We start from the raw sequence: 25,938 nt of genomic DNA on the forward strand, positions 1-25,938 counted from the left end.
ATGGCGGAATACTACAGCAAGTTCGTCCACCATTTCGCCACGAAAACTCACCATATGAGGCAACTAACGAGGGACAAGACGGCGTTTGTATGGACTGAAGAGACGCAGGAGGAGTTCGACACGGTGAAACGTGAAATCAGCCAAGCGATCCCGCTGCATGGGTACGATCCTCAGGGGCGATCCATATTGATGACGGACGCAAGTGACAAAGGGTTAGGAGCGGTGCTCCTGCAAGAACGACCAGAAGGAGGGACAGAGACGATCAGCTTCGCGTCCAGGACGTTGACGTTGCCGGAACAAAAATTCAGTGTGATCGAAAAAGAAATGCTGGCTGTGGTATGGGCCATGGGAAAGTACCATCAGTTCCTGTGGGGCACCAGATTTCAGGTGAAGACGGATCACAAGCCCCTAGTGAAGGTTTTGACATCCGATGGCCATGCCAGTGCCACTCCCCGGATTGCGAAGATGACGCTGAAACTCCTGGAGTATCGGTACGACGTGGAGTACATACCGGGCTCGAGAAACAAGATAGCAGACTACCTCAGCAGGGCGTCAGCGATGGACAGTGCCACCAATGGCACGGAGGAAGAAGACGAGATGGTAGCCCTGACAGACGACCCGGAAAAAGCCATCAGTAGGCAGGAGTGGAAAGACGCGTATGAGGCAGATGAAGATATGGACGACATCAAGATGTACATTGTACGAGGGTGGCCGGAAAGGAGACGACAAAGACCCAAAGTCCGGCAGTTCTACGAGGTCAGGGAAGAGCTGTCGGTGGGGAACGACGGGGTGTTCGTCTACAGAGGCAACAGAGTGGTACCACCGGAGAACATAATACCGGATCTGCTATCCATACTACATGAAGGACACCTGGGAATCGTGAAGACGAAGGCCAGGACCAAACAAACGTACTGGTGGCCAGGAATGGACATGCAAGTAGAGAGGCACGTAAGAGACTGCGTGCAGTGCCAAGGAGCGGACAAGATACTGAAGCCTATGAGACCGCCCTTAGGGAAGTTCACGAGTCCCAGTAACCCATGGGAAGAGGTGGCAGTGGACATCTTAGGGCCTATACTGGATGATCAGGGGATCCCCAAATACCTCTGTGTGTTAGTAGACAAGTACTCAAAGTGGCCAGAAGTACACATCAACGAGGTCATGGACACGGACGAAATACTGCGCTTCCTCAAGGCAGTGTTCCTCAGGGAAGGCATACCCAGGACCATAATCAGTGACAATGGCCCCCAATTCACCTCGGACAAATGGGTCAAGTTTGCAAACAGGAATGGCATTCTACTTCGGCACACATCGATATATCATCCGGCCAGCAACGGACAAGTAGAAAGGTTCAATAGGGTGCTTATGGGCTCCATACAAGCGGCCATCACGAGGGGCAAAGACTGGGAGAAAGAAGTGCAAAGTACAATATGGGCATATCGTATCACCCCCACCGGTACGGGATACAGCCCGTTCCAGATCCTACGAGGAAGGCAACCCTTCACCAGAGACAATGTTGCTTGGCAGGAGAAGACCATCACCAGCAAATGGTCTCCAGCGGTGGTGCAACACAACCTGGAGAAGGCACAACGCATTTATACGGAACACTACAACCGCAACAAGAGGGTGAAGGAGACGGCATTGGAAAAAGGGGAGTGGGTCAGAGTGAAGCTGGCTGTCCTGAAGCGGAAGGGAGAAAGCAAGTACTCCCCACCCCTAAGAGTAGAAGAAGTGTACGACCGGGCAGCGTTGCTCAGCGACGGAAACGTGTGGTCCCACGATCGAATGGCCAAATGCAACAAAATCCTACAATGGCCCCGGGAGGACACGGAAGGGGAAACCCCGACAGAAGGGGCGACAAGGGACGCAGGAACGTCCAAAAGAGAGTGCGGAGAGAACATGAGTGAAGAACAGGAGAGAGAGAGAGACACACCGGACGGATGGCCCCCGGAGGAAAGGACCCGGGAAGGCGGTGAGAAAGGGGAGAGAGAGGGCCAGGGCACTCCGGAAGGAACGAATGGAGGCCCGGTTGCAGAAGGAGGCCGAGAAGGACATTCCACCCCGGTAAGACACACCAGGGTGTAGAGAGCTGTGGTGAGACCATCCAAGTTTAGAGACTATGAAATGGACTGACCACCTGGTCGGGGTACATTGTGTTGGGTGGTATAAAAAGGGGGAGATATGTACTGTCGCGGTCTAGTTGACGCGCACTACGTCAGGACGGCATTGCGAGTAGCGGCCATATTGGACGCTACTGCGCATGCGCGAGTAGCGCGGCGCGAGAGAAGGCGATCGGAGCGTGTTGCCCGGCGCTCTCTCGGAGAATTGTTATCTAATTTGAATAAAGGCATCTATACCACTTATACAGCCTCCAGCAGTCATTGGGGAAGAGCAGTAAGCGTACACAGCACCTAGCAGCATTACAGCATGGTCTTTAAGTTGCCACCCACTTCACGGAGCTACACGCTTTCAGGCCCCATGTCCACACCCACTTAGGCACTGCCTACCTCATATGTTTGCTTTTGGGCATATGGAGCATTGGTGGCCTGCAGAAAAGGCCAGCATTAGACAAGCCAATAGGTTTGACTGTTTTTTTCAATTAAAAGTAATATAAATTCACTCTGCTACAGCCAGCTGGATCACTGAATGTGTCTTTCCCCGAAGGCCAGCGGCAGGAGCGGGGGAGCTGCTGGACATGCTGAATCTTACCAGCAGCTCTTCCGCTAAATGTGGTTGCTATGGACACCAAAAGGTCATCCTTCTATTGGAAACCATTACAGGAACAACCCTTTGGCGTCCCCTGGCAATTCATTTGTTTCGCTGTAAAGTGAGCCAATGTGTCTTCAGTGAAAATGTGTTAAAAAAACGAATTGATTTTTGTATGCCTTGCAGGCAGGAGATAAAGAACTGAATGTGACAAAAAGTGTGATGATGAAGGGTAGTTTTCAAATGTAAAAAAATCTCTCAAGCATTCCAGTGGAAGAGCTTCTGAGGAGGTGAATGATTACACCAAACAGACACACAGCCTTATTGTGAGAATAAACCACTCCTCTTGGCTGATGCAAGATGTGGCTCACAATGTCTAGAACAGGCTTTTCAAAAGGAAAGCAGGGCCAGCACTTCCATAAGGCGGAATAAAGCAGTAGCCTTGCTGCACCATCACTAGGTAGCGCCAAATTACAAGCAAAGGGTCAAATTGACCTTTTTATTGGATGGGAAGTGCTTCAGTCTGGAGTGCCGAACATACTTGCACGGTTCATTGGTACAGGAACAGTGTTTTCCATTCTTATGACAACACCAGTGCTTCAGACGGGCAGGTGCTATCAGCTATTCAGCATCTGCACTTTATTGTGGAAGGGATAGTACCGGCACTTCTCAGCCGCGATGCAATGCTTTTAATCGGAGAGTACCGGCACTTCTCAGCAGCAAATGGGTCTTTCGGGACAAGGAGTACCTGCACTTTTATAATTCTGTTTCAAGCCCTGGACACCCTAACTGTGAAAAACTAACTTCATGGGCCGATACTCTCGTTTGAGCAGTAAAACACACCTGTAGGAAATACTATATCGTTTATCTAACATTTTCACACATTTCCAATAGACAAGCAAAAATGTAGAAAGAAACTTTTCATTGCTGCCCACTCTTGTCCACCAAAAAAAGCCCCCAGGTTGCGTATATTAAGCGGGGTCCAGGCTACCTTAATTGCGAAATTTAATTGTGGGCAGTACCTAAAAATCTATAGTACTGAGAAAAAAACCATTCCCATTATATAAAGCCACAGGGCGCCACTGCACTGAAGTGAATGCGCTTTCACGCATAACCTTTAATTTACTCTCTGCTGAAGGCAATTAGCCGCCATTTGCAGACCAAGCACCAGAAAATCCCAGCAGGGCTCGCGACGCTCCCGTTCTTGTCTTGTCACTTGGTAGATTCCTGGCCGCGGGCCCCCTCTCTTGAGCGTTGTCTGGGAGTCCAAGCGCCAGTAATTGACGCTTTCTACCGACGACGAGGCCACGCCGCACGCGGACGAGCTGCTGTTTGTCCTGCGGCCTGCACGTACGGAGGAGCAGAAACAAGTTCGCGTATGGAATAGCACACTGCATCACACTCCAATAGACTGGGAAACCATTTGAAAGGAATAGTTACAAATAATCACCTTTCCTATTTTTAGGTCCTATCCTCCTACCAGATTTGCAGGGATTTTCAGAACGCTTCCCTGGGAAAGCAGTCCCCCTTGTTTACCATTTGCTTTGTGTGTTGTAAATCACGTTTTCTGTCTTTCTGTTTCCTGGGGCCCCCTCAGCACAGTACTCTCGTGCAAGAGCTCCCGATAAATCGGGAGCGGGCCCCTCCATGCACCTTGCAGGGGGGCCATCTCAAATTTCATTACGCCACTGGGCTGTCCAGCGTGAGTTTTCCCTCTCAAGGATCAAAGGGCCATATCAGCAAAGGCCTGCGATAATTATCGCTCAGCGCTCTTCTCGTGAGGATAATTATCGCCGGCCAGCTCTGAATTTTATCGCAGAGATAGCGTGCTATTAGCAACGCTTATCTCCAAAGCGATAAAATTCAGAACGCAAGCTGCCAATTGTAAGATTATCGCTGGAAATACAGCGATAATCCCACAAGGTTTGGCGATAGCTTGCTGATAGGGAGAGACATACTTAGCCATGATATCCACCTTACATAGGATATCATGGCTAAGTCAGAAAAATACCAGACGTAAAAAAGCAGCGTTAACCGGTGTTAGCGCTGCTTTTTTTAATCTCTAACAGGGTTAGCGATATCCTGGATTATTTTACTCTGGAACGCCCCCTTTGCATCTCATTAGAGATTCAAGGGGAAGCGTAGAGTAAAAGGGTGCTAACATGCGAATTTGCGTGTTAGCACCCTGTTGCTGATAGGGCGCTAGATTTATCTCTGCTTTTTTAGCTTTTAAAGCCAAAAAAGCAGAGATAAAGCCCTTGTTGATATGCCCCAAAGCCTTCTCACACTACCTCTCTTTGAATTACTCCATGAGTGTTCCTTTCTGAAAAAAGGGCTAGTGGCGCAAATAGGTCTGAAGATTGGAGGGGAGCTAAGAATTTGAATGTGGGGGAGGAACCATCATCAAAGTTGGAGTCACCATTACACTTAAGGTCTGCCTTGACTAATAAATGTTTGATTCTAATACTCAATGGGATGTAAAACATAATGCTTCTGTTTCTGGGACAATTATTAGCAAAGGTGCTTTGTGAACTAATTGAGGGTAGTTGAATAGGTCCTAAAACATCTTTTCAAGATATTTGGGATAACTCGCCTCCCTCTGCCACCTTTCCCCGATGTTTTTGAAAATTAGTGGCCGGTGGTGTAGTTTATGCACATTTCTTTATTTTTTATTCATACACCATCAGCATCAATACCTTTAGAGTATTTGTAAGATGGGATGTTAGGACACAAGATAACTTTGGAGAGGATGTGATGTCGTGTCCAGAGTTGCTGACTTTCGAACTAGGAAACCAGGTTTGAGTCACGGCGTCGGGCTCAACATCTTGTGATTCTGGGCAAATCACTTAATTTCCCTGTGCCTTAAAAAATTAATGTGACCTTCTGCTATTGCTCATGTAAAGCCCTCCAATACCTTCAGGTTAAGTTTGCGATATACAGCTGAGGGTGTGTGGAGAAGTGCATCATGAAGTGAAGGGCTGAGTTGGGGATGTGTGAAGAAGTGCATCCCCTGGAGGTGAAGTGGTGCAATTGCACCGAAATGCATTTACTATTGGTTATTTCTTTTTGGGTGGACTGAAAGTCACATGTGTAAAGTGAAGTACCTGTGTAAGGTGTTGTTAAGCTAAATGGAGTTATGTTGCTGGACCTTCCTGCTAGGGGGTCTGACTGTATTTACGTAATCCCATGCTTTTACCTGTGATTCCTTTTAAAGTGAAGAGGTGCACTGCAGGAGAAGTGTAGTTGCCAGGAGTACTTCTTTTGAAGGGACTGTAAGTCACATGTGTAAGGAGATGTCATAAGCCAAGTGGGGTTATGTTGCCAGACAGTCCTGCTAGGGTGTCTGGCTGTATATGCGTAATCCTGTGATTTCATCTGTGATGCCTTTAGGGGCTGTAATTGCAATGCATTCAAATGATCAACTAATGTGATGAGTACTGTCATTCTAAAGTGTGTGTAAACATGGATTCTTGCTGCTGCACTTAGGTGAAGTCCCCAGACTGCTAGCCCTTAAGATATAGAGGTGCATACTTTATGGTCAGTAGGAGATGCTCAGTCAGGGTCATGTGTCACCAAGGCAGGTTTACCCCTTTTTAATGCTTGTTGAGGTAATGGAGTGGGTCGCCACTAGGATGGTTCCAGTGCGCAGGGCCCTCGCTCCAGGTTATGTTCAACTATCTTCATTGGGGGCAAGTTGATGTGCATACATGGGAGTGGTGGTACTAGACCCCACCCCCCCTTTCGGGAGTTGTGGAGATGTTCTGCAATGTCACAAAGTAATTCCAACAGCTTATGTATATTTGTAAATTGGTGCATAGTATTGAGTAGTGTGTGTGTTTAATAAATGTACTCTTACTTTTATAAAGCAAAGTACAGACTAAACAATCAATTATTGAGTGTTATTTTTGCGCACCTGCAAATGGCGGTTACTAGCATACACCACCTCCCTTGAGCAAGCCTCAGACTGCTCTGCAACGCTACCCTCTGAGAGTCAGGCGCTACAATTGGGTGTTTGGTTCCCAGTGAAGGACAAATGTAGTCATGTTATTTGTTCAGGCCTCACAGGTGCTGCCTCGTTTTCCAACAGCGACGCACAGGGTGCTGGTGGTGCTAGGTGCAACAATCCGTTTTGGTGCCCCCCATGACCACCTTCTCCACGGATTACCTCACTACCACCCTCCAGCAGTGCCCCTCATCTGTCCATAGCGCCTCTCTCACATGCATTTCATTTGTTTTACAACACTACTCTTACCATTGTAGAGTGTCAGAACACTTTACATCACACACACACTATGCAGAGACAATGAATCATATGTGTGTAAATCAGTCTATATGAAATGTTACATAAAACAATGAGGATTATAAGGTGTAGGAATCACATGTCATCCATCCTAGTAGGCAGCATATTTTAAGAGTAGTTGGTCTGGAGAAGCACAAACGCTCAATTTAAAACGTACCACAGTGGTTGGGGTTCACTTTACTTATAAGAATGCACTTCTACCCAAACAAACTCTTTTTAGCCACATTAGGATAATGAAAACTGGGGAAAGAAACATAATAAACATAACGTTCTAATGTATATCATACCGTTTGCATGTAGCTCTTTGATGACAGTTCATGGCTCAGTATGCTATATTAGGATTGTAATTTATGAATTTATGAACTGCAAGTAACAAAGGGATCTCTGTGTCAAAAACACTAACCCACTAAGCTATCCACATAAAATACAATTCTGTGATCTGCATGGTACACATTCTTTGCAGCAGGAATATTAACCCTCAGCCCACTTGAGTCAAACTGCCACTAGACAAAACTCGATCTCTCTCCAGCAGGAACATTAGTAACCAGACGTATCCTGACATGTTTATAATTGTCTCAAAACTGCTGGACAAACAAGGAATTTTGCAGCGGGCACTTTGAACTCATAAGTTATTTCTAAGCACAGACACTCCCCCCAGAGGTCAGTGCCAGGTGCGAATGCACCGGTCGCACCTCCCTGAAGCATGCCCTGGCAACGCGACCAATTCCTGAAAACAACAAACGATTTGTTGTGCCTTTATTAAATTTTTTTTTAATTACTATTAAACTTCTCTTTGTAAATGCTTAACAAAGGAGTCCTACATGGGCAACTGGGCCTACCTATTAATTATGGAAGTCGTTAAAAATGTAATGGATCCATGAAAATCTGGCAGTTTACATGTTTACTAGACTTTTCTGAAGAACCAGCGTGCTGCCTTACTAACCCTGGGCTTAGTTCGTGAAGTAGCACTTCGCGAAGCTACGCAAAGTGCACTTCGCGAGCTACGCGTAGCACTTCGCGAACTGCGTAGTACCTTGTTCGCACTGTGCCAGATGTCGTTTTCAATGATTGCACAGTGCGGACAAGCAACCGACACTGTGCAATCATTGAAAATGGCATCTTGCACAGTGCGAGCTGTAGTTTTCTGCTGGAGTAGATTTTTACTCGAGCGGCAGCTTTCTCAACGCGAACTGGTAGTTTCTCATCGCGAGCATACGCGACCACTCGCAATGAGAAACCTGACCTCCTCGCGTTGGGAATCTCGCCGGGAGGTTTATTTTCCATGCTCGCGATCGCCAACTTGATGTTGCTGATCGCGAACAAGGAAAAAGTCTCGCCGGGATGTCATTTTGCTTGCTCGCGGTCGCCAACTTGACGTTGAGGACCACGAGCAAGCAAAAAATGACCGCAGCACTACGCAACACTACGCTACGCGTGTTCGCACTGTGCTACGTGCAATTCGCGTAGTGTGAAGTAGCACGAACTTCGCAAACTACGTGAGCGTAGCGTAGTGCTTTGCCCAGGCTCATGCCTTACAAACTCTTACATACATGCTTCTGCCTGGTCACTTTGTATGAACCACGCCCACTAAAACAATAGCATGACGTGCTTGTACCTTCTTCCATATCTCAGTCTATCATATTTGTAGTCCTGCACTTTCATGTATTAACATAATGCATTCCGGGGATTGCTGTATTGATTTGCGTCCATGAAACCAACCCCCCCGCCCCATAACAATGATTCACAATGGAATAATAGACCTAAAAACATGACAATGAGCAATGTGGCATGGCTGTGCACCGGTGGGTAAAAAACACCGGTATCGCCAGTAGGTCATTTGTGACCAATCAAGACGGCCTATCCTTACCCTCCCTACTCTCTTCAACTTCGTCCCACCACCCTGTCACCCCTCTTCTTTACACCATTACCTTCACTATCCTCTACGTCATCTCAGCCTATGCGGATACACTGCACACACCTCCATGACAAGAACTGCTGCTGCAAAATTCTATTTAAAAAACGCATCTTCTACTGCTGAGGGGCTAAGGCACCCCTAGATATACACCCTCCCACCATGATCCCTCTAGATTCTTTCCTGGCCCACTGGTACAGGGGACATCTTGCTTGCATTGCATCTTAGGCCAAACATACACCACCATCTGAGGGTGCTGCTGAGCAAGGCGGACAACCTGAGAGTGTAGACCTGCATTACACTACCTCCTTGGAACCCCGAAGGCCGAGGGGCGCGAGGTAAGAAGAGAAAGTGATCCTTTCAGCAAGTCAGCAGAAGATACTATGTAGGTGCGGTGTTGAGGAGTTTGTCTCGTTTCCTGCAGAGACGTATGGAAGAGGCGTAGACTGTGGGCGTGGCTGCAAGTGAGGCACGCCTTGAGAACTACACGCAATCATCAGCTGTGGCCAGTGAGGGCAGCCTGTTATGGTTCCATGATGGGGCACGTTGTCAATGTCTGTGCACCACATGTCAGACACATATGACATTGATTTGCTTTTTAGGAAAATTGTAAGTAAATACTGACTCAAGCTGGTTGTGCGGGTGGACGCTCACAGCCCAGAACCCACAAAGAGCAGGTAGACGGTGCTCTTGTTCTTTTAAAGTGGGGACCTCTGCATGCAAGTGTGAGCAGCTCACACTCAGGAAGAACTGCTATGTGGAAGGCTTGGATGCCACTTTGGAGGAGTCATACCCTTTCTTTCTCTGAAACCATAGAAAAGGAGTGGCTGCAGTGGCATGGGGCATGTGATTTCCTCTGAATTGCTGATTGACTCGAAGCTGGCCTTGGCACCTTCGACTTTCTTGAACTGGATTTGCCCACCGTATGTACTGGTGTTACGGTAACTCCAGAGTCCAGCACAAGGTGGCCTTCCACCTCACAGTCAGTAGAGGAAATAATTCCGTGGGAATTGGAGTCTGCAGATCATGCTATCCTTTCTTGGTGAATGACCAGATTACACTCCTCACCGGGTTCCGGTGATCCCATGCACAAGTTAGTCCAGATGCATTTTTTGATATCAAGTGTGTCAGGAAGACCAGCTTTGGAAGAGTAGAACATTAATAAACACTCAGGGCAGGAATGGCTTACACAGGATTCCATTTGGTGCTTTGTTCCAATACTTACAAAAAAAAAAAAACACTGCCCGTTCACCACCTTTGACCTCCGAGGCATTATTTCAAAGTACTGCAGAACAGCACAGAATGTTCTGCGCTACTATGAGGAATGGAGTGTGAGCTCCAGTTTTACCTCTCCTTAGATGGCGGTACAACTGCATGTTATCCACATGACTGTAATACGGCTAGAGGTCGAAAGCGTGCATCCCTAAAGTTCCCTTTCCTAAGCCTTAAACTGCTTGGAGACCAGCTTGAATGGAAGGAAGCAATCAAGCTGGGACACAAAGGAGGCGCCAAGTGCATGTTTCCTCTATGAGGACCATCGGGCAGGTCCTCATGGTTTACGACTCATCCTGTATATGTGCTACCTCAAAAAAATGTAAACAGGTCAGGCTAAAATCCATATGACACATTCCACAAATCGCCCCTCTTCTGACTATGACAAAGATGGCATCTCTGGCTGTTTGGTGGTCTCCTTCTGTACTTTACAGCTTCAGGGCTAGAATACATTTCAAACTGTTGAGTGGTGGGAACCACCACTTTTGGTCATCTCTCTCTCTCTCTCTCTCTCTGTCTCTCTTTCTCTTTCGCTCTCTTTCTCTCTCTTTGTTCTTTCTCTCTCTCTCGCTCTCTCTCTCTCTTTTTCACCAAAATGAAGAGTTTCACATACACCTTGGTTGCAAGGTCTGGCAAAGAGAAAATCTGTCAATTGTGGGAGTTGTAAGCTTCTGAACAAAAATGCAACCAGAGCAGTGCCCTTGATGGCCCAGGGGCCTATATTATCACCATCTATGTTGTGGAGGCCACAGGGGCTTATCGTTGGTGTTGGGCATCTTGTGAAAATGAAGACATCATTATGAAGAAACCCATTGTAACCAAACTAATATAAAGAACATTTTAAATTATAGAGTTCCAGGCACACCTCCTCAGGCAGTACTGTGTAATCTTCAAGATTTATGTTGACAATCCACAAATCCTGTTTCCTGTTGAAAACGGTCTAGAGATTCCCACCAGCATTTCCTTGTCCGTGGACCGTGGGCTGCGCTACACCGAGGAGAGATTCTAGAGCATAAATTATGCTAAGACAGAGATCCTAGTAATCAGAAACTCTAAGCCCAAGTCACTTAGAGAGGCCTGAAATTGCTCCCAATCATTTCACCGCAATTGAGGAGCGTGTGAGTTCTGTTTGATGTCAAGCTCATCTTTTCACCCGTAGTCAACGCAGTGGTAAAGTGTATGAACTGCAGCTCTACTGTCTCCCAAAAATCCTCCGACTTTAGCCTGATCTTCTACAGAAACACTCATTGCCCGACTCTGAAGACTTCAGAACCAGGTGGCCAGAATGGGCCTTAACCTTTTTAAGTGGGGCTATATCAAGCCAGACCTTGAAGCCCTCCCCTGGCTCCCAGTGGACACCAGGATAAGGGTCTTGTAGTCCACCGATAAAGCATACTGGGGCAAAAGCACAGAATACTTACAGAAATTCACACCTCACTACATCAAGACCAAAGACCTTGACTCAATGTTTACCCATCTAATCAATCAACAATCCGTCAAGAGGAGATTACTTTGGGTGCGGAGCTGAGACTCCAGAATACCCTAAACCCCCAACCTGTGAGCTGAACTCTACCACATGAGGTTTAGGAAACGCCTGAAAACTAAACTTTTCTGACTTATCTTCAAAAGAACTCTTAATGTATAGGTTAGTTGATGGCATTGGAAAAATATCGGTCACGGTTACTTACACTATCCGATTAAAATGTAACTTTCCCTTCCAATCGTTAAGCTGTATTTAATTTCCTGTTAGTGGTCAGCTGAAGCTGAAAGGTGAGGCACAGTGCTTTATAAAACCCCTAATACGCATATAACTAAATGAGTATAGGGATAAGGCTGAGGTGGGATTAGGGTATGATTCAGGACTGTGGCTAATTTAGGTTTTGGTATAGGGTTGTGTTTAAGTTTAGCATTAGAGTTGGGGTTGGGGTTCTCTTGATGGTTAGGGGCAATGCTAGGGGGAGATTGTCCAGATCCTAGGAAAAGCAGGCTCCGCCTTGGAGGGGTGATACACCAGCCAAGTATAACAGCTGTACTGATAGTAAAGAGTCGTACTTTATACACAAATGAGTATATTAAATCTTTTTTGCTTTTTTACGGTGATAGAGGAGAGGTAGACGCCCTGAGATGGGAGATCAAGGGGAGTAGTCTTCAGACCTCTAGCATCCCTGGTTCATAGGACATCGCTTGTGCTACACCCCAGACCCACTGATGATGATGAGATACTTCAAGCTCACCTAGACCAACATACGTCCTTTACATTCACTGCATGTCTCGCCTAGCCGTAATGTTAAGCCAGGCTTTGAGGATTCACAGCCTAGAAAATAATAGAGGCGCGTACACTAACTGAGCTATCGGGTCGATTGAGAATTGTACATGGCTGAAGAGCGCAGTCACATAACTTTCATGGCTGGTGGTACGAGTGCCGGGGGGCTCAGACAGCAGCTCTCAAAGGTTGATGTTCATGACACGATGAGTATTGAACATCCTTGTGGAATGATCATCCGGCCCCCTCAAAGTAGCCCGTGGCAGAATACGCAGCGCGCTGGTATAGATCCAGACAGCGAACTCTGCAGTGGTTCATTGGGCAACGTTTCCCTGAATAAAGAGATTACGTCCCTCTCTGCACTATTATGTAATCAAGTGATTCGAAAGCCTGCTCTGCATGTCTACACTAATACAGATCTGGATAGGACGGATCTAGGGATACAGAGGGCTTCCCTCCCAATCAGTGGTTTACGTGTGAATAATGATAAGACTTCTGAAATGCCATGTGGAATGGTATAGCGAATATGAGACCCTGGACCATAAAGAAATCTGAAATGTTTGGAACTGTCCCTTTGAGATGTGCATGACAGAGAAAGGCCAGCTCTGGCTCTGTTGGATCAACGCGGATCAGATCTGACAGCCAGAGTCGCCTAGCCTCCAGATGATTGCTCATGAGCCCATTCGTAGGGACTGTGCTCGAAGTATGGGCATGTTCCTGGAAAGTCTGCTCCCTCGAAGTCTGCTGCCATCAGTAACCTTGGGTCACCATGTGCATGGGCAGCTGTGTACAGTCTGTCTGGAGGGCGGCTCAGAACCTGACACCACTCAATCGCTGGGAAGGGTCAACCATACATCTTGGACTTCTGAGCGAGAACATTCTAATTCAAATGTATTTCTCAATGGATCCCTTCAAGTAGGGCAGAGATGGAACTGTACTTACCAACAGTACCTTGATAACCACACAAAAGATCCTGCAAGCATTGGTCAGCTGCAGGGGCGTAACACAGGCCCCCGCATACCCCGCGGTGCGGGGGGCCCCCTCAGCACAATGCTCCGGCCCGGGAGCTCCTGATTGAGCCCCGAGGGGGCCCCTCCACATACCTTGCAGGGGGCCCCCTCAAGTTTCGTTACGCCACTGGTCAGCTGTCCAAAGAGTCTTTCGCAAAAAGTGGCTGCAAATTACTTAACTTTCTGCGACCAACCTGTCTAATTAATATGAAATGGATGGTTGCAATTTACATTCCCCTGTGACTAGCAACAAACACAGTGATTGTGGACAGCAAGGGGCAACAGGCCACCATCCACGTGTTCGTATTCCTAAATGGACAACTTTTGTTTGAAAGGCAGCCTGTGTTCCCTAAAAGGAACTGTTACTGCTTTAAGAAAAATGTTTTTCTGTTTGGTGTTAACATCAGGGGAACCAGGCAGGCATCATGGTTCCTGCGTTTAAAGCCACTGAAATTTGGATAAGTGGCCACCATGTTTCAGGTGACACTGCCATAGAAAGTGCCGCATAATTATGGTTTTCATGTCAGGGGTGTGAGTTATGGTTTACTTGGCTAACAATAGCTGGCCAATTGCAGCACTGTTTTGGGCTTGTTTCATTAAAATAACTTCAATTAAACTGATTTAAGGAGGATTTCAGTTGCCAACTGTGTTTTTACAGTTTTTGTTGTTGCTTTTTTATGATATACTGCATTTACTTCCTGTTTTAGCCCACCACTACTCAGGGGCGGCTACTCCGTTGGAGCAGAGTGGCGTCGCACCACTTAAATTATCCCCACAGATGAAAAATAAAATGGTCATTCATTACCAATTGATTTTTCATCCTCCCGTCCTGAACCGAGCATCAGGACGGAGGCGGGACCGCTACTGAATGACAGCAGCAGGGAGGAGGATGGGCTGTTTGTGCACTTTTCAAAGTGCGCATGTCCCTTTGACCGCCTCTCTTGCGACAGCCAGCCTGACATGCGCAATTTGAAACCTCTAACCCAGCTGTCTTGAGACACACTGCGTTAGAGTAAGTGCAGGCCTCCAGGGCGCTGGAGAGCGCCGACTGAGGCCTCTCGCTCCATTCATCCCGCAGCATGAGAGCAGTGCCAGGATTGGTGCCCGCACTGCGTCCAGTTCCTGAGAAGAGGTATGGAGAGGAGGACGTCCGACGTAGATCCAGGTACGTTTTTTAATATTAATATTTGCGCCCCGACCCCTTCCCAGTAGATGCTAGCCGCCACTGCTCTGCACCGCCTTTGGCCTTGCAAAGCAAGGATTGATCACAAGTCCTGGCCTTGAGCCCAGCGGGTCATCAATCCTGCTGCCCATGGCCTTGAACGTGCACAGCGGGTATTGATTTCAAGGTCTGGCCTTAACCCACCAAGCAGCAGACGCCCACCTTACATTACCTCGAGTCGTACACCCCAGAAGTAGGCCACGAAGCACATTTTCTTCCACGCCACTTGGTATTCCAGTTCACCCACAGCTTTCCCAAGCGCTATAACATCACATCAACTGATCCTCTACAGCCAAGTTACAGGCAGTCGGTTGCATCCCCTTGGCCAAGCATACTAGTTATTTCCTGGAAGAAGAAAGTCAAGTTAGTTTAATGTGTTCCTTTTTCACAGGCCCAGTGACTCGCCTTGCTGTCTGCTACACGGGCAGTGTTTGGAGGCAAGACGTGACAGCATTTGTCTCATAATTCACAATATTTAGTAATGTATGTGCTCTCTAACAACCTTTCCTGGTCTCTCCCAGCCGTCTGCAGAAACTCCCCCTGTCGAGGGCAGCCAGTCTCTGCAGCTGTGCTAGGATCAGCTGTGCCTCACCAGGACCCGCGCGCCCCGGAATGACACTGACCCGCCGGGACCCTGGCGCAGAGGTGGCGCAGCCCACTGCGCCCCACGGGGGTGTACGGGCTCCGCCTCACAGCACAGGGACGTGAAACGTCTGCATACCCGCGGCTACTCGTCGGCTGCTGCGGAATCAGAAGTGACGGATTTTTTAACTGCGCACCGTGGGTGTGTTTAGAAATGTGGCCTTCTGTCCATGCCGCACTGTACAGGCTGCACAGAATGAAGCTTTTATTTTGAATATTGTTCAGTCTTTTTCCTTCAAACAAGAGTAGCTGCAGCCGAAGGGGCAATCCTCCAAACTTGGCAGGCACGAGGCATTTACCCTCAATGTTTAGTCATATTTTACAAGCCAGACCACGCAGGCTGACCATGCACACCTGCAAGCACAGCACAGATGTCGTGTTGGGTTGTGTGTCGTCTTACATGAGTGAAACATTACTACTAATGAAATAGCATGATTTTATAACAAGTGTGCACAGATGTAAAACAAGCATTGGCAAAGCAATAAGTCTCGCCGGTGCAAGATCGATTGGCTTTGCCATTGTTTTTTTAGTTATGTTGTATAGTGTGGTATGGTATGGCCTGTCATTGTAAAGTATGGTATAGTTAGTCATTGTATTCTATAGTTTGGTATGGTATATTACAGTATAGTATAGCCTGTCATTGTATGGTATGGTATGGATTGGCCTGTCATTGTATAGTTTGGTATGACTTTTCATTGCTTTGTATGGTATGGCCTGTCATGGAATGGTATGGTATGGTATGGAATGGAATGGCTGTTACATAGATGATATGAAATGGGATGTCATTGTGCGGTATGGTATGGTGTGTTATGGCCTGTCACATAGATGGTATGGTATGGCCAGTCATTGCATAGTATGCTCATGGCATGAAATGGGATGCTATTCAGACCCACCAGAATTTTGCAGATTTGGAATGCAAATTTCTCGGCCCAAAAAAGCAAAATTTGCACCCCAAAACCTTAATATTCGCGGTATTTTGGCGGTGGGCAAAATATGTGCCCGCCACAAAAATACTGCATATTTGTGCTTTCAAATGGCCTGCAAGGTCTACAGGGGGCACACAAGGTGTGAGGTGGCCTGCAGGCTAATTGCTAAGGAGGCAGCGGGGTGTATTTCAAAGGCAGGCGACAGAGGAATTTATCACCTCTGCTGTCTGCTGATCTGTTACTCACCCTCCCTTTAATGGCTCAGAGGCAGCACAAAGCCAGTAAAGAGAGGGTGAATCCCGCTTTTTTTGTTTTACACATTTTGCAGCAGTTTTGTAAAAAACGCAGCATTTTTACAAAGAGCCTATTTCGTGGTTTTTTGCAAATTGCGAAATCCTGGGGGGTCTGGCTATTGTATGGCATGATGTGGTATGGTATGGGATGGGCTATCGTGTGGTATTGAATCGTGTGGCTTTTCATTATACAGTATGGTATGGCCTGTCATTGTATAATGTGGTTATGGCATGGAATGGGATGCAATTGTATGGCATGGTATGGAGTGGGCTGTCATTGTGTGGTATGGCACGGCATAGCCTGCCATGGTATGGTGTGGTATGGTATGGCATGTCACGTAGATGGATACAGTCCCCTTCAATCAACCACTTTTCTTGCAATCTGCATTTTCCAGCCTGGTTTGGACATGGTAACTCAACCCCATCCGCCCACCACCAGTGTGCGGCTGTCCGAGCCTCTCACATGGATAGTCAGCTGTTGCTCACCTTTTCCTTAAGGGACAACAAAAGGAACAAAGACAGGAGGCTTTACTTAGGGGGTGAAGTGTGATGAATTGTGAAGCGGGAGGGCCTGCGCACCGACTCCATGAAGGACACGGAAAAAGTAACAGTCTACAGCCGGATGAGAATGGAATGTAGAAATTCTGAGCATATTGCCGCAAACAAGGCTTCCAAGCCATTCATGACCTATCAGCCAATAACACGAGCTACCTACTGACATGCAGTCTGACACGTGGGAACAGAAAAACTACAGATCCCAGAATGCAAGTTGATGACAGCTTAAAAGTCATACTGACTTAATGTGGGAGGATGTTGCAACGAGAGTGATTTTGGAACTGTATCACTGCACGGCACATTGAGTACGTTAGTTGTGATAACAAATATTGGGGCATATCAACAAGGGCTTTATCTCTGCTTTTTTGGCTTTAAAAGCCAAAAAAGCAGAGATAAAACTAGCACCCTATCAACAACAGGGTGCTAACATGCAAATTTGCATGTTAGCACCCTTTTACTCTACGCTTCCCCTTGCATCTCTAATGAGATGCAAAGGGGGCGTTCCAGAGTAAAATAATAGGAGAAATGTCGCTAAGCGACATTTCTCCTATTATCAAGAATGTCGCTAACCCTGTTAGAGACAAAAAAAGCAGCGCTAACCGCAGTTAACGCTGCTTTTTTACGTCTGCTAATTTTCAGACTTAGCCATGATATCCTATGGAAGGAGGATATCATGGCTAAGTTTGCCTGTCCCTATCAACAAGGTAACGTGTGATTATCGCTGGGTTTCCAGCGATAATCTCACGTTAGCCTGTTAGCGTGAGGATTTTTATCGCTATTGAGATAAGCGTTGCTAATAGCACGCTATCTCAGCGATAAAAATTCACGCTAGCCGGCGATAATTATCCTCACGCTAAGAGCGCTGAGCGATAATTATCGCCGGTTGTTGTTGATATGCCCCTCTGTGTGTTAATTCAGTGGCGCTCGTTTTACCGGCCTCACAAGGATTAAAGACTGAGCAGCGCCGCTGCAAATGGAGTTAATGACCACAGACTTGTCTGGTGATCTACCATCCCACAAGGCCAATGTGAACACAAAGGCATCGCGAACGCATTGTGAGCACAATCAGCCAGCCAAACCATTCAATTAATAAAAATAAAAAGAAATAGGAAGGAATGAATGTTTATTGATGAGATCAAACTTACCCTTTTAATAGTATTTAAAATATTTTTTAAAGTTATCATTGACAAATGCAACCATTCGTTAACACTGCCTCCTTAAAGCGATGTGTCTGCGTACACAGAAAGATGACACAATACACCAGAGGCTCGGAAAGGCTTGCAAAGCTGAGGCAGATCCAATCTCAGTAAGATAGCTCAGCGAGTTAATGCAGTTCGTAAATATATCTTTGCATAAGAGAAATGGCCCTCTTGTTAGAATTTTTTTTACATCAAATCTGTAAAATGTGTGGCGTTCTGGCTGCATAACTGTGAAGTGTGCAATTGAAAAAGAGTGTGCATACCTCCTTGTGAAATGGTACAGGACGATGTGTGAAGTACACACAGGATTGGGCGTGTGCAGGCATGTAAAGAAGTTTCTGCGAAGGGACACGTAATGAGAGATTGTGATTTGTGAGCACAGGCATGCACTGAACGTTTGGATTGCTGTATTTCAAACAGTGCACACACTTAGGGGCACCCTACTGCAGATTCAAGAGACCCTTTACTTTGCCTCTGGTGCTGCTCACTGCAGCGGGGGTGGCAGCAGGTGCCTTCCTCTCTTTCTAGCCAGTACCAATACTTACAGCGGGCTTTGGGTCAGTCCACCGATTACCACTGGCTGGCTTTTTCGTAAATCTCTTGTGCTGGCTTCTTATTCAACAGTTTCCCTTTCTCTTTCTCTGTTTGTCCCTCCCCTGGAACATTGATTTTTACCACCCTTTTGATTCGATGACTTTTATTCTTCTACTGCTTACATTCCTGGAACTACTTTGTTCTTCTTCATTCAGCACCCCATACTAGTGCACGTGTTTCTGCTCCTCGGTGCTCTCTGTGTTACTCTCTCCCTCCCCCCAATCACGGCTTGTTCGTTGATTCCCCCAGACCACCCAGTGTTGTGCTTTCAGCTCGAGCCTGGGCAGCGCATGCGCTGCTGCGAGGCATGCAGTATTGGAGTATGGACTTGAAGTCCCGCCCACTCTCTGCCAATATTTTTAATTGGCTTGTGTCATTGTCCTTTGTAAACGATGCCTTCTGATTCATTATTAGGCTTGTTAGTCCCGCCTTGGTACCGCCTTGTCTGCATTTGTAACCTCCCAAAACGACGGACCTTTTACTTTTGTTTTTACACTATCTGCGTTATAAGTCGGTGAGCACTATTTTGTTTATTGAACAATGGGGACAATGGCGGCTGCTTCTTATATTGGCAGCACGCCCACACAGCACTCGTGGGACAATGGTGACCGCTTCTTGTATCTAACTTTAAAAGTGGCTACCCCCTACCCCCACAGTACTCACGGGACAATTGCGGACACTTCTTGTTTTTGTTAACACTTTTAAGCTGAATGCGGCATCCGCTTCAGGGACACCGCAATTTCTTTCAGCTTTTTTAAAAACTTGAATGCTGAGCGCGGTGCCCGCTTCAAGGACACCGCAATCTGTTTAATTTTTTCTTTTTAACTTTAATGGTGAGCGTGGCACCCGCTTCAGGGACACCGCGATCTGTTTCATTTTTTCTTTTTGACTTTAATGGTGAGCGCGGCGCCCACTTCAGGGACACCGTGCTCTCTGTAATACAATAGGTCTCGGTTTTTCAAAACTTTGACCTATTGGTATTGTAAATGACAATGCCTTTTATTAATATGAGAGGCATTGCCATTCACAATGCAAATAGCTCAAAATCTTGCAACTGCACGACCTATTGCATTGCAAATTCTTGTTTTAAATGTTTACACCCCTCCAACCACCAGTTCCTCCATTGTTCCCTCCCCTGCCCCAACCGCTTATCAGAGCTTAAGCGTCATGCATAAGTGAGGATGGATAATAATGCATGCACATGTTTCATAGAGCTTTTTGTTTTTTAATCAATGCTGTTTGTATTGGCAAACAAGTATTTATTTTTCTTTTTTCCGATGCGTAACCACATAGGCTAAAAGCATCTGCAAAACCAAAAGTTTGGGTAACACGACTTAATGGCAAGACCTATTGGCTTTGCCAATTCTTGTTTTTGTAATGGGAGTAACATTCCTTTTTACCTCTATGCACACTTGCTCATAACACGATGATATGGAACTTTGGCTGTTTGTTATAGCAATATGCATGTTCAAATGCATTTCTTTATTAATTAAAATCACTGCAAAGAATAAAACAACAATTATATATGTTTCCATAAAGAAATTGTAACAATGAAATTTTATGTGTGTGTTTATGGTAATTTATTATCAGTTAATAGCTAGGAGTGCCCTCCACACAGAAACTAAATAGAAGTTAACACCCATTTTGCCGATTCAAAACTTAACAATAACATTGCAAATGTAAAAAGAATAGAAAATGACATGTTGCCTAAACAGCAATAGTGAGCAATCTTCAGCCACTCTCTGCCATTATTGATGTAACAGACCTACCATTTGAAAGACCTCACCTTAATGGCAGTAAACCACTTCCTGTTCCATCCTCTCTCCCTTTCCATCCAAAATAACTATATTTGCTTTCTCACATTGAAAGTTGTTATTATCTCTACGGACCTGTTCATGTGCGGTGATAGGTTTTTACAGTCATGCGCTATGATTGCCTCAAATTGAAATATAAGCAGCATATTGTAATACAGAAGTATGTGAACCGCCTAATCTTGGTGTAACCGACCCCTCAGTAGGCAAGGTGTGGGCAAGGTGGGCAATGGATCGACAGAAGGGCAATGATGCCAACACGCACCCTTGCGTCAGTCCTCTGCTATGTTTATTCTGTCTGATAAGTGGTGATGTTCCCCAATTTTTTGCACCCAGGTGTTGGAATAAAGACTCACTATTGCCCTTAACGGGGAGTCTTTTATTCCCCACCCTGATCATTTCTGCCACAATTGACCATGAATGACTCTATCAATAAAAAGTGCATAGGGTTATGCCTGGTCATAAGTAGCATGCTTGAATAGATTTAAGAAGAGTGGCAAGCGGTTATCTTGGGTGCAGCAGCCAGGTCGAAAGCATGTATGAAACAAACATTGGCAAAGCCAACAGGTTTGGTGTTGGCTGTCAGCCCTTCTCTCTTGTCAATGCTCGTTTTGTCACAGTTTTTGTAAAAATGTATTGCTGGTGGAACTGCCAGGCACCTGACAATATGTAAAAACAAAATGACTAAAAGTAAAACAATGTATTTATCTCAGACAAGACATATCATAATAGCCCCTGGCACTAAAGGGAACATGTGCATTTGTTCTCCTTGTGAAAAAAAAGAATGTTATCACACAAAGTGAAGTTAGGCAATGAATGAAGAAGGCTTTCTGAAAGCCCCAATGAGGAACTACATTTTATAAATAACTTCAGTAAAAGCAAAATGTCTTGGCTAACGCCAGATCTAAGATGGGCATTATTCTGTTGGTTGCAACCCAATCTTCAAACTCTCCCAATATGGTGCGGGCATACAATTCAGCTTCAAAATCCAATAATGGTATTGGTCCATAACCTCTAGAATCATCTGGATCACACAATTCTATGTCAGTCCACGAAGGCTTCTGATTATGCTTCTCTAATCTTTACTGAAATAACAGCAGACAATAAAACTATAAACCAGCATAACCCGGAAGGACAACCCCCTCCATTGTATGCACCAATCACGTATGAGTCCCATACATAAATGTCTCTGTCTGATCTTCCTCTTTCTTTGCTGCTGCAGCAGCGAGCTAAGTACCTTTTATTTTCTATGTTCTTTGATTGATTGTGGTGTATTAACTGAGTGTACACACGTTGGTGATTGTCACGCTGTTACGAGCGCTCCATAGTCGCGCTGGAATTATTGAGGCAATATTTATTGGTGTATTTTATTGATTACCGCTTCCGCTTGTGTGCTTTTTGCTTTTGCGGTGTTGCAGCCCTGCAGCGCTCGCTGGGCATTGTAGCAGTGGAGTGGGAGCGGGACAGACGCAGTCCTTTTTCTTTGCCCATGTCATGCGTGCATGTGTGATCAGCCGGTTTTCATCAGAGACAACGATCGGCTCATCGCGCATCAGTGCACGCTACAACTGCTCAATCCCCGGTCCCTCATAAACGCTTAATGGAGCGACATCCGATCAAGGGCGCTGCCTGCGTGGAGATTAAGGGGTGGCTCCCTCCACATGAAAGTGTTTATCAGTTATTATAGTAGGTGTATTTCTGTTCAGTAGGGAGAGTGTTTCATTTACTAGGGACAGTTTAGGAAGTATTGATATTAAAGAAACACCCCTGGGTTTCTTCCCCCCTGAAGCTACACCAGACCTCCTGCAACACGATGGCGTACTACGCCGAGGAGGAAGGTCAGTGGGTAGAATTCAATGAATATGCTGATTAGGAGGAACCTTACGAACATCAGACGGAGGAGCAATTAGTGGAGTCCCTGGATACCCACGTCCAGGGTTCTGTAAACAAGGCGCTGATAAAGGCCTTGCAACCTTTTCCCAAACCCATAAAAAACTATGGTAAACGGAAATTTGGTGCCTCTCAAGGGGAGTCTTCAGGGCGTACCTCGGCGGAGGTTCTTGCACGCATGGGTCGTAATGTGATGAGTGACCATGGGTATGATGGGCCCCCTTGCTGCGGTAACACATCTATGACGACCGCGGGGGCGGCGGAGGAATCTTACCCGTCCGCACCGGACACGTCCAATTCGGATCTGGAGTCAGATGCTCCAAAAAAGGTGACTAAACGAAAATGCAACTCCCATAACGTTGAGGACAAACAAGTCCTATTGTTTGACCCCAAGAATTTGATGCATCCGAGGTCTACTGAGTGGGTTCCCTGTGTGGAGGTGGCGCATTATGTGCAGAACAACCTACAACAGGGTTTTGAGAAGGAAGTTAGAGTGACCTTGCGCTCCGAATGCCCTAGGCCCTCCCTACTGGGGAAAGTGGCGGATACACCGGAGCAAGATCCGAATATGGCCACCTTTATGAGAACATTTTCTAAAGATCCTAAAAAAGGACTGGATCGTGCGTGGAGGGATTGCCAGGACAAACTATTGGATGTTTCTGGACCCCTCACCAAAATACTTGAGGCGGCAGTCACCGCTAAAGACTCCAATACCCCGCTAGACCCCATAGAGATTCTGGAATGGGCGCAAAGGGCCATGTGTTTCCTCGGAAATGCGAACTGTGCTCTGTCAACGGCGCAAAGAAGATCATTCCTCATAAGAATTGATCCTCAGCTTACTGAGATGGTGACCACGGAGCCAGGTACCCTGGCCAATGGCATGCTCTTCGGGGATACGTTTGTGAAGGAGATGGGGAAGTACGTGGCCACGTTTTCCGCCCTGGATAAAGCACAGGCAAACATCAAGAAGGTTTTCCACATTGGCCTTTTTAATAGGGCTGGACGCTTCAGGGGTCAAACAACCGGCCAAGGTTTTAATCAGACCTCTCGAGGATTCGAACAACGTGTGCGAGGCGGAGCCCAGCGGTCCAATTTCTACCCTACCCGGAACCGTGTTGGCAAAGGTCGACAGAACAGAGGAGAATACAGGAGCCAAAACAACAACTCCGGAGATAAGTCTTACTCAGGTAAACTTAATGCATTCTGGGAACATCATGGTGGGAAGTTGGATTGCTTTGTTCCACAGCAGGTGGGAGAATCTAACATACGACCCATGGATCCTCTAGACGGTAAGAGGGTTCCAAATATAGTTTTCTGCCTCCCCTCATCAGACACAAATTCCTGCGCCCCTAAGTTTTTCCCATGTAGAGATGTCCTTCATAGACGAAGAGATACAGTCGTTATTACACAAAGGGGCAATCGTTCACACACTTCCACACTCTCAGGGTTTTGTAAACATGGTCTTTCTGGTTACCAAGAAGGACCAAGGTTTCAGACTAGTGCTCAATCTGAGAGAGTTCAACGCCTGGGTAGTGTATCACCATTTCAAAATGAAGGCATACATTTATTGAGGGATATTCTGTTGGAAAAAGATTGGATGGTGCGTCTGGATTTGAAAGACGCGCATCTGGCAGTATCCATTTTCCCACCTCATCGGAGGTTCATTCGGTTCCAGTGGAGAGACCAATGGTTCAAGTTTTCGGCCATGCCATTTGGGCTCTCATCCTCCCTTTGGTGTTTCACCAAATTGCTGAAACCGGTGGTTCAGTACCTTCGAGAAAGAGGGGTGAGACTCATAATCTATTTAGACGACATCTTGATTATGGCTCAGACTCCGGAAACAGTTCATCTTCATTTGAGCTGGACGGTCCACGTCTTACAGGAATTGGGATTCGTCATCAATGCGCAGAAGTCTATTCTGAGTCCAACCAATCAATGGAATTCCTGGGGTTTCAGGTGGTATCCATAGCAGCCCAACTGCTGTTGCCTCTCAAAAAGAGGATAGCTATCAAGAAGGAGTTGAGGAGAGCACTTGCCTCTCCGATTATATCCTTGGGGACATTGGCCCGTCTGGTGGGACTCTTAGCGGCATCAATTCAAACAATATTTCCGGAGCCTTACATTACAGGGCACTACAGAGGTTGATGATTCTGCACTTACACAAGGGCTTGAGTTATGAAGAGCCAATCTTGATCCCCGCGGAAGCCCGGACAGAGATGGCTTGGTGGCTGGACCACATGGACGCATGGAATGGCAAGGCCATTTTTGCGGCGAGCCCGGAGATCGTCAGAGAGTCCGATGCCAGTCGTTGGGGCTGGTGAGCCCGCTGCGGGACAGTGGAGACTGGGGGCCGGTGGTCCCAGGAGGAATTGAAACTCCATATAACCGAACATAAGCGGTTCGGTTTATGGCAGCAGAAAGCATCTAATTTCGTAGAGACCGCCTGATTATTTTAAAAACCTTGCTACTTTGCATAATATTTTAAAATTTGTATTTTTTACCTGATAACGTTGCACTCCAGGAGGGGATCTTTTACCGCGGGCTTTGTAAACCCAGATTAGCGGTCTAGCTGTGACGGCTTCTGCGTTCGCCACAGTTCATAAGGGGCGGATGACGCAGCCGCGCCGCTGGCGCACCTAAGGCAAGCCCGTCTGCGCCCGTACGCGCACCACCGGGCCAAGGGGCCAGAACCTCTGGTTCTCCCACAAGAGGTAAGTTCTCCTACCCTGCAGATCAGCTGTACGACCTTAGAGAGACTGTCACATAAATGCAGTCACTCAATCGCGCCAACAAATACTAGGAAAAAATGTCCTCACTGTCCTTTTGAATTAGGTTCCCTGGCCACGGCCTCAGCTGTTAAGACCCCATCTTCTCAAACTGTTTTTAAAATGTGCCTATTAAATCGTTCGATGCCTAAGCACGCAATTGAACTCCGGCTACTGTTGGAAGAACAAGATCCAGATGCCTTGTTTCTTACCGAAACATGGCTCACCAACAAATCAGATCCGGTGCTGGTTCAAGCACTTCCCCCCAGATATCTGATTCAGAGGCGAGATCATGAATTAAGTCAAGGAGGGGGTTTGGATATTATTTACAAAGACAAAATCAAGTGTCGTATAGCAGCAAGCTTGATTCCTGACTATGAAAGTCTTTCTTTTGCACTTGGTCTCTCTCATACCTGTACCTTTTCTGGGGTCCTAATATATCGGCCTCCAGGAGCTATCGGCGATTTCAGTAGAGACCCACCAGAAGTAATCGCTAAATCAGTAAGTTCCCTCCCCAATTTCTCTGTATTGGGTGACTTTAAAATCCATTTTGACGATATGTCCTCACCTGCTGCAGAGGA

General features: G+C 46.6%; 2 protein-coding genes across 2 annotated transcripts in view; one reads left to right on the forward strand and one right to left on the reverse strand.

Annotated features, from left to right (window-relative positions):
- On the forward strand, positions 1 to 24,913 carry LOC146865539 (uncharacterized). Its single transcript, XM_085640876.1, has 3 exons — positions 1 to 336; positions 22,576 to 23,881; positions 24,549 to 24,913. The coding sequence occupies exons 1-3, from the start codon at positions 1 to 3 to the stop codon at positions 24,911 to 24,913; spliced, it is 2,007 nt and encodes a 668-aa protein (XP_085497002.1).
- Positions 1 to 25,938, reverse strand: part of MAP1B (microtubule associated protein 1B) — a 440,549-nt gene that overhangs the window by 182,793 nt on the left and 231,818 nt on the right. The gene's annotated exons all lie outside the window — the stretch shown is intronic.

This window comes from Triturus cristatus, chromosome 2_1 (assembly GCF_964204655.1).
Source record: "Triturus cristatus chromosome 2_1, aTriCri1.1, whole genome shotgun sequence".
In the NCBI taxonomy this organism is placed as follows: Eukaryota; Metazoa; Chordata; class Amphibia; order Caudata; family Salamandridae; genus Triturus; species Triturus cristatus.

Bases quoted from the DNA above. Each gene is read 5' to 3' on its own strand.
- LOC146865539 (XM_085640876.1), top strand. From the start codon at position 1: ATGGCGGAATACTACAGCAAGTTCGTCCACCATTTCGCCACGAAAACT. The intron at 337-22,575 runs GTATGGGCCATG...TATGCTGATTAG, and splicing joins AAAAAGAAATGCTGGCTGTG to GAGGAACCTTACGAACATCA. The intron at 23,882-24,548 runs GTAAGAGGGTTC...CTGGGGTTTCAG, and splicing joins ACCCATGGATCCTCTAGACG to GTGGTATCCATAGCAGCCCA.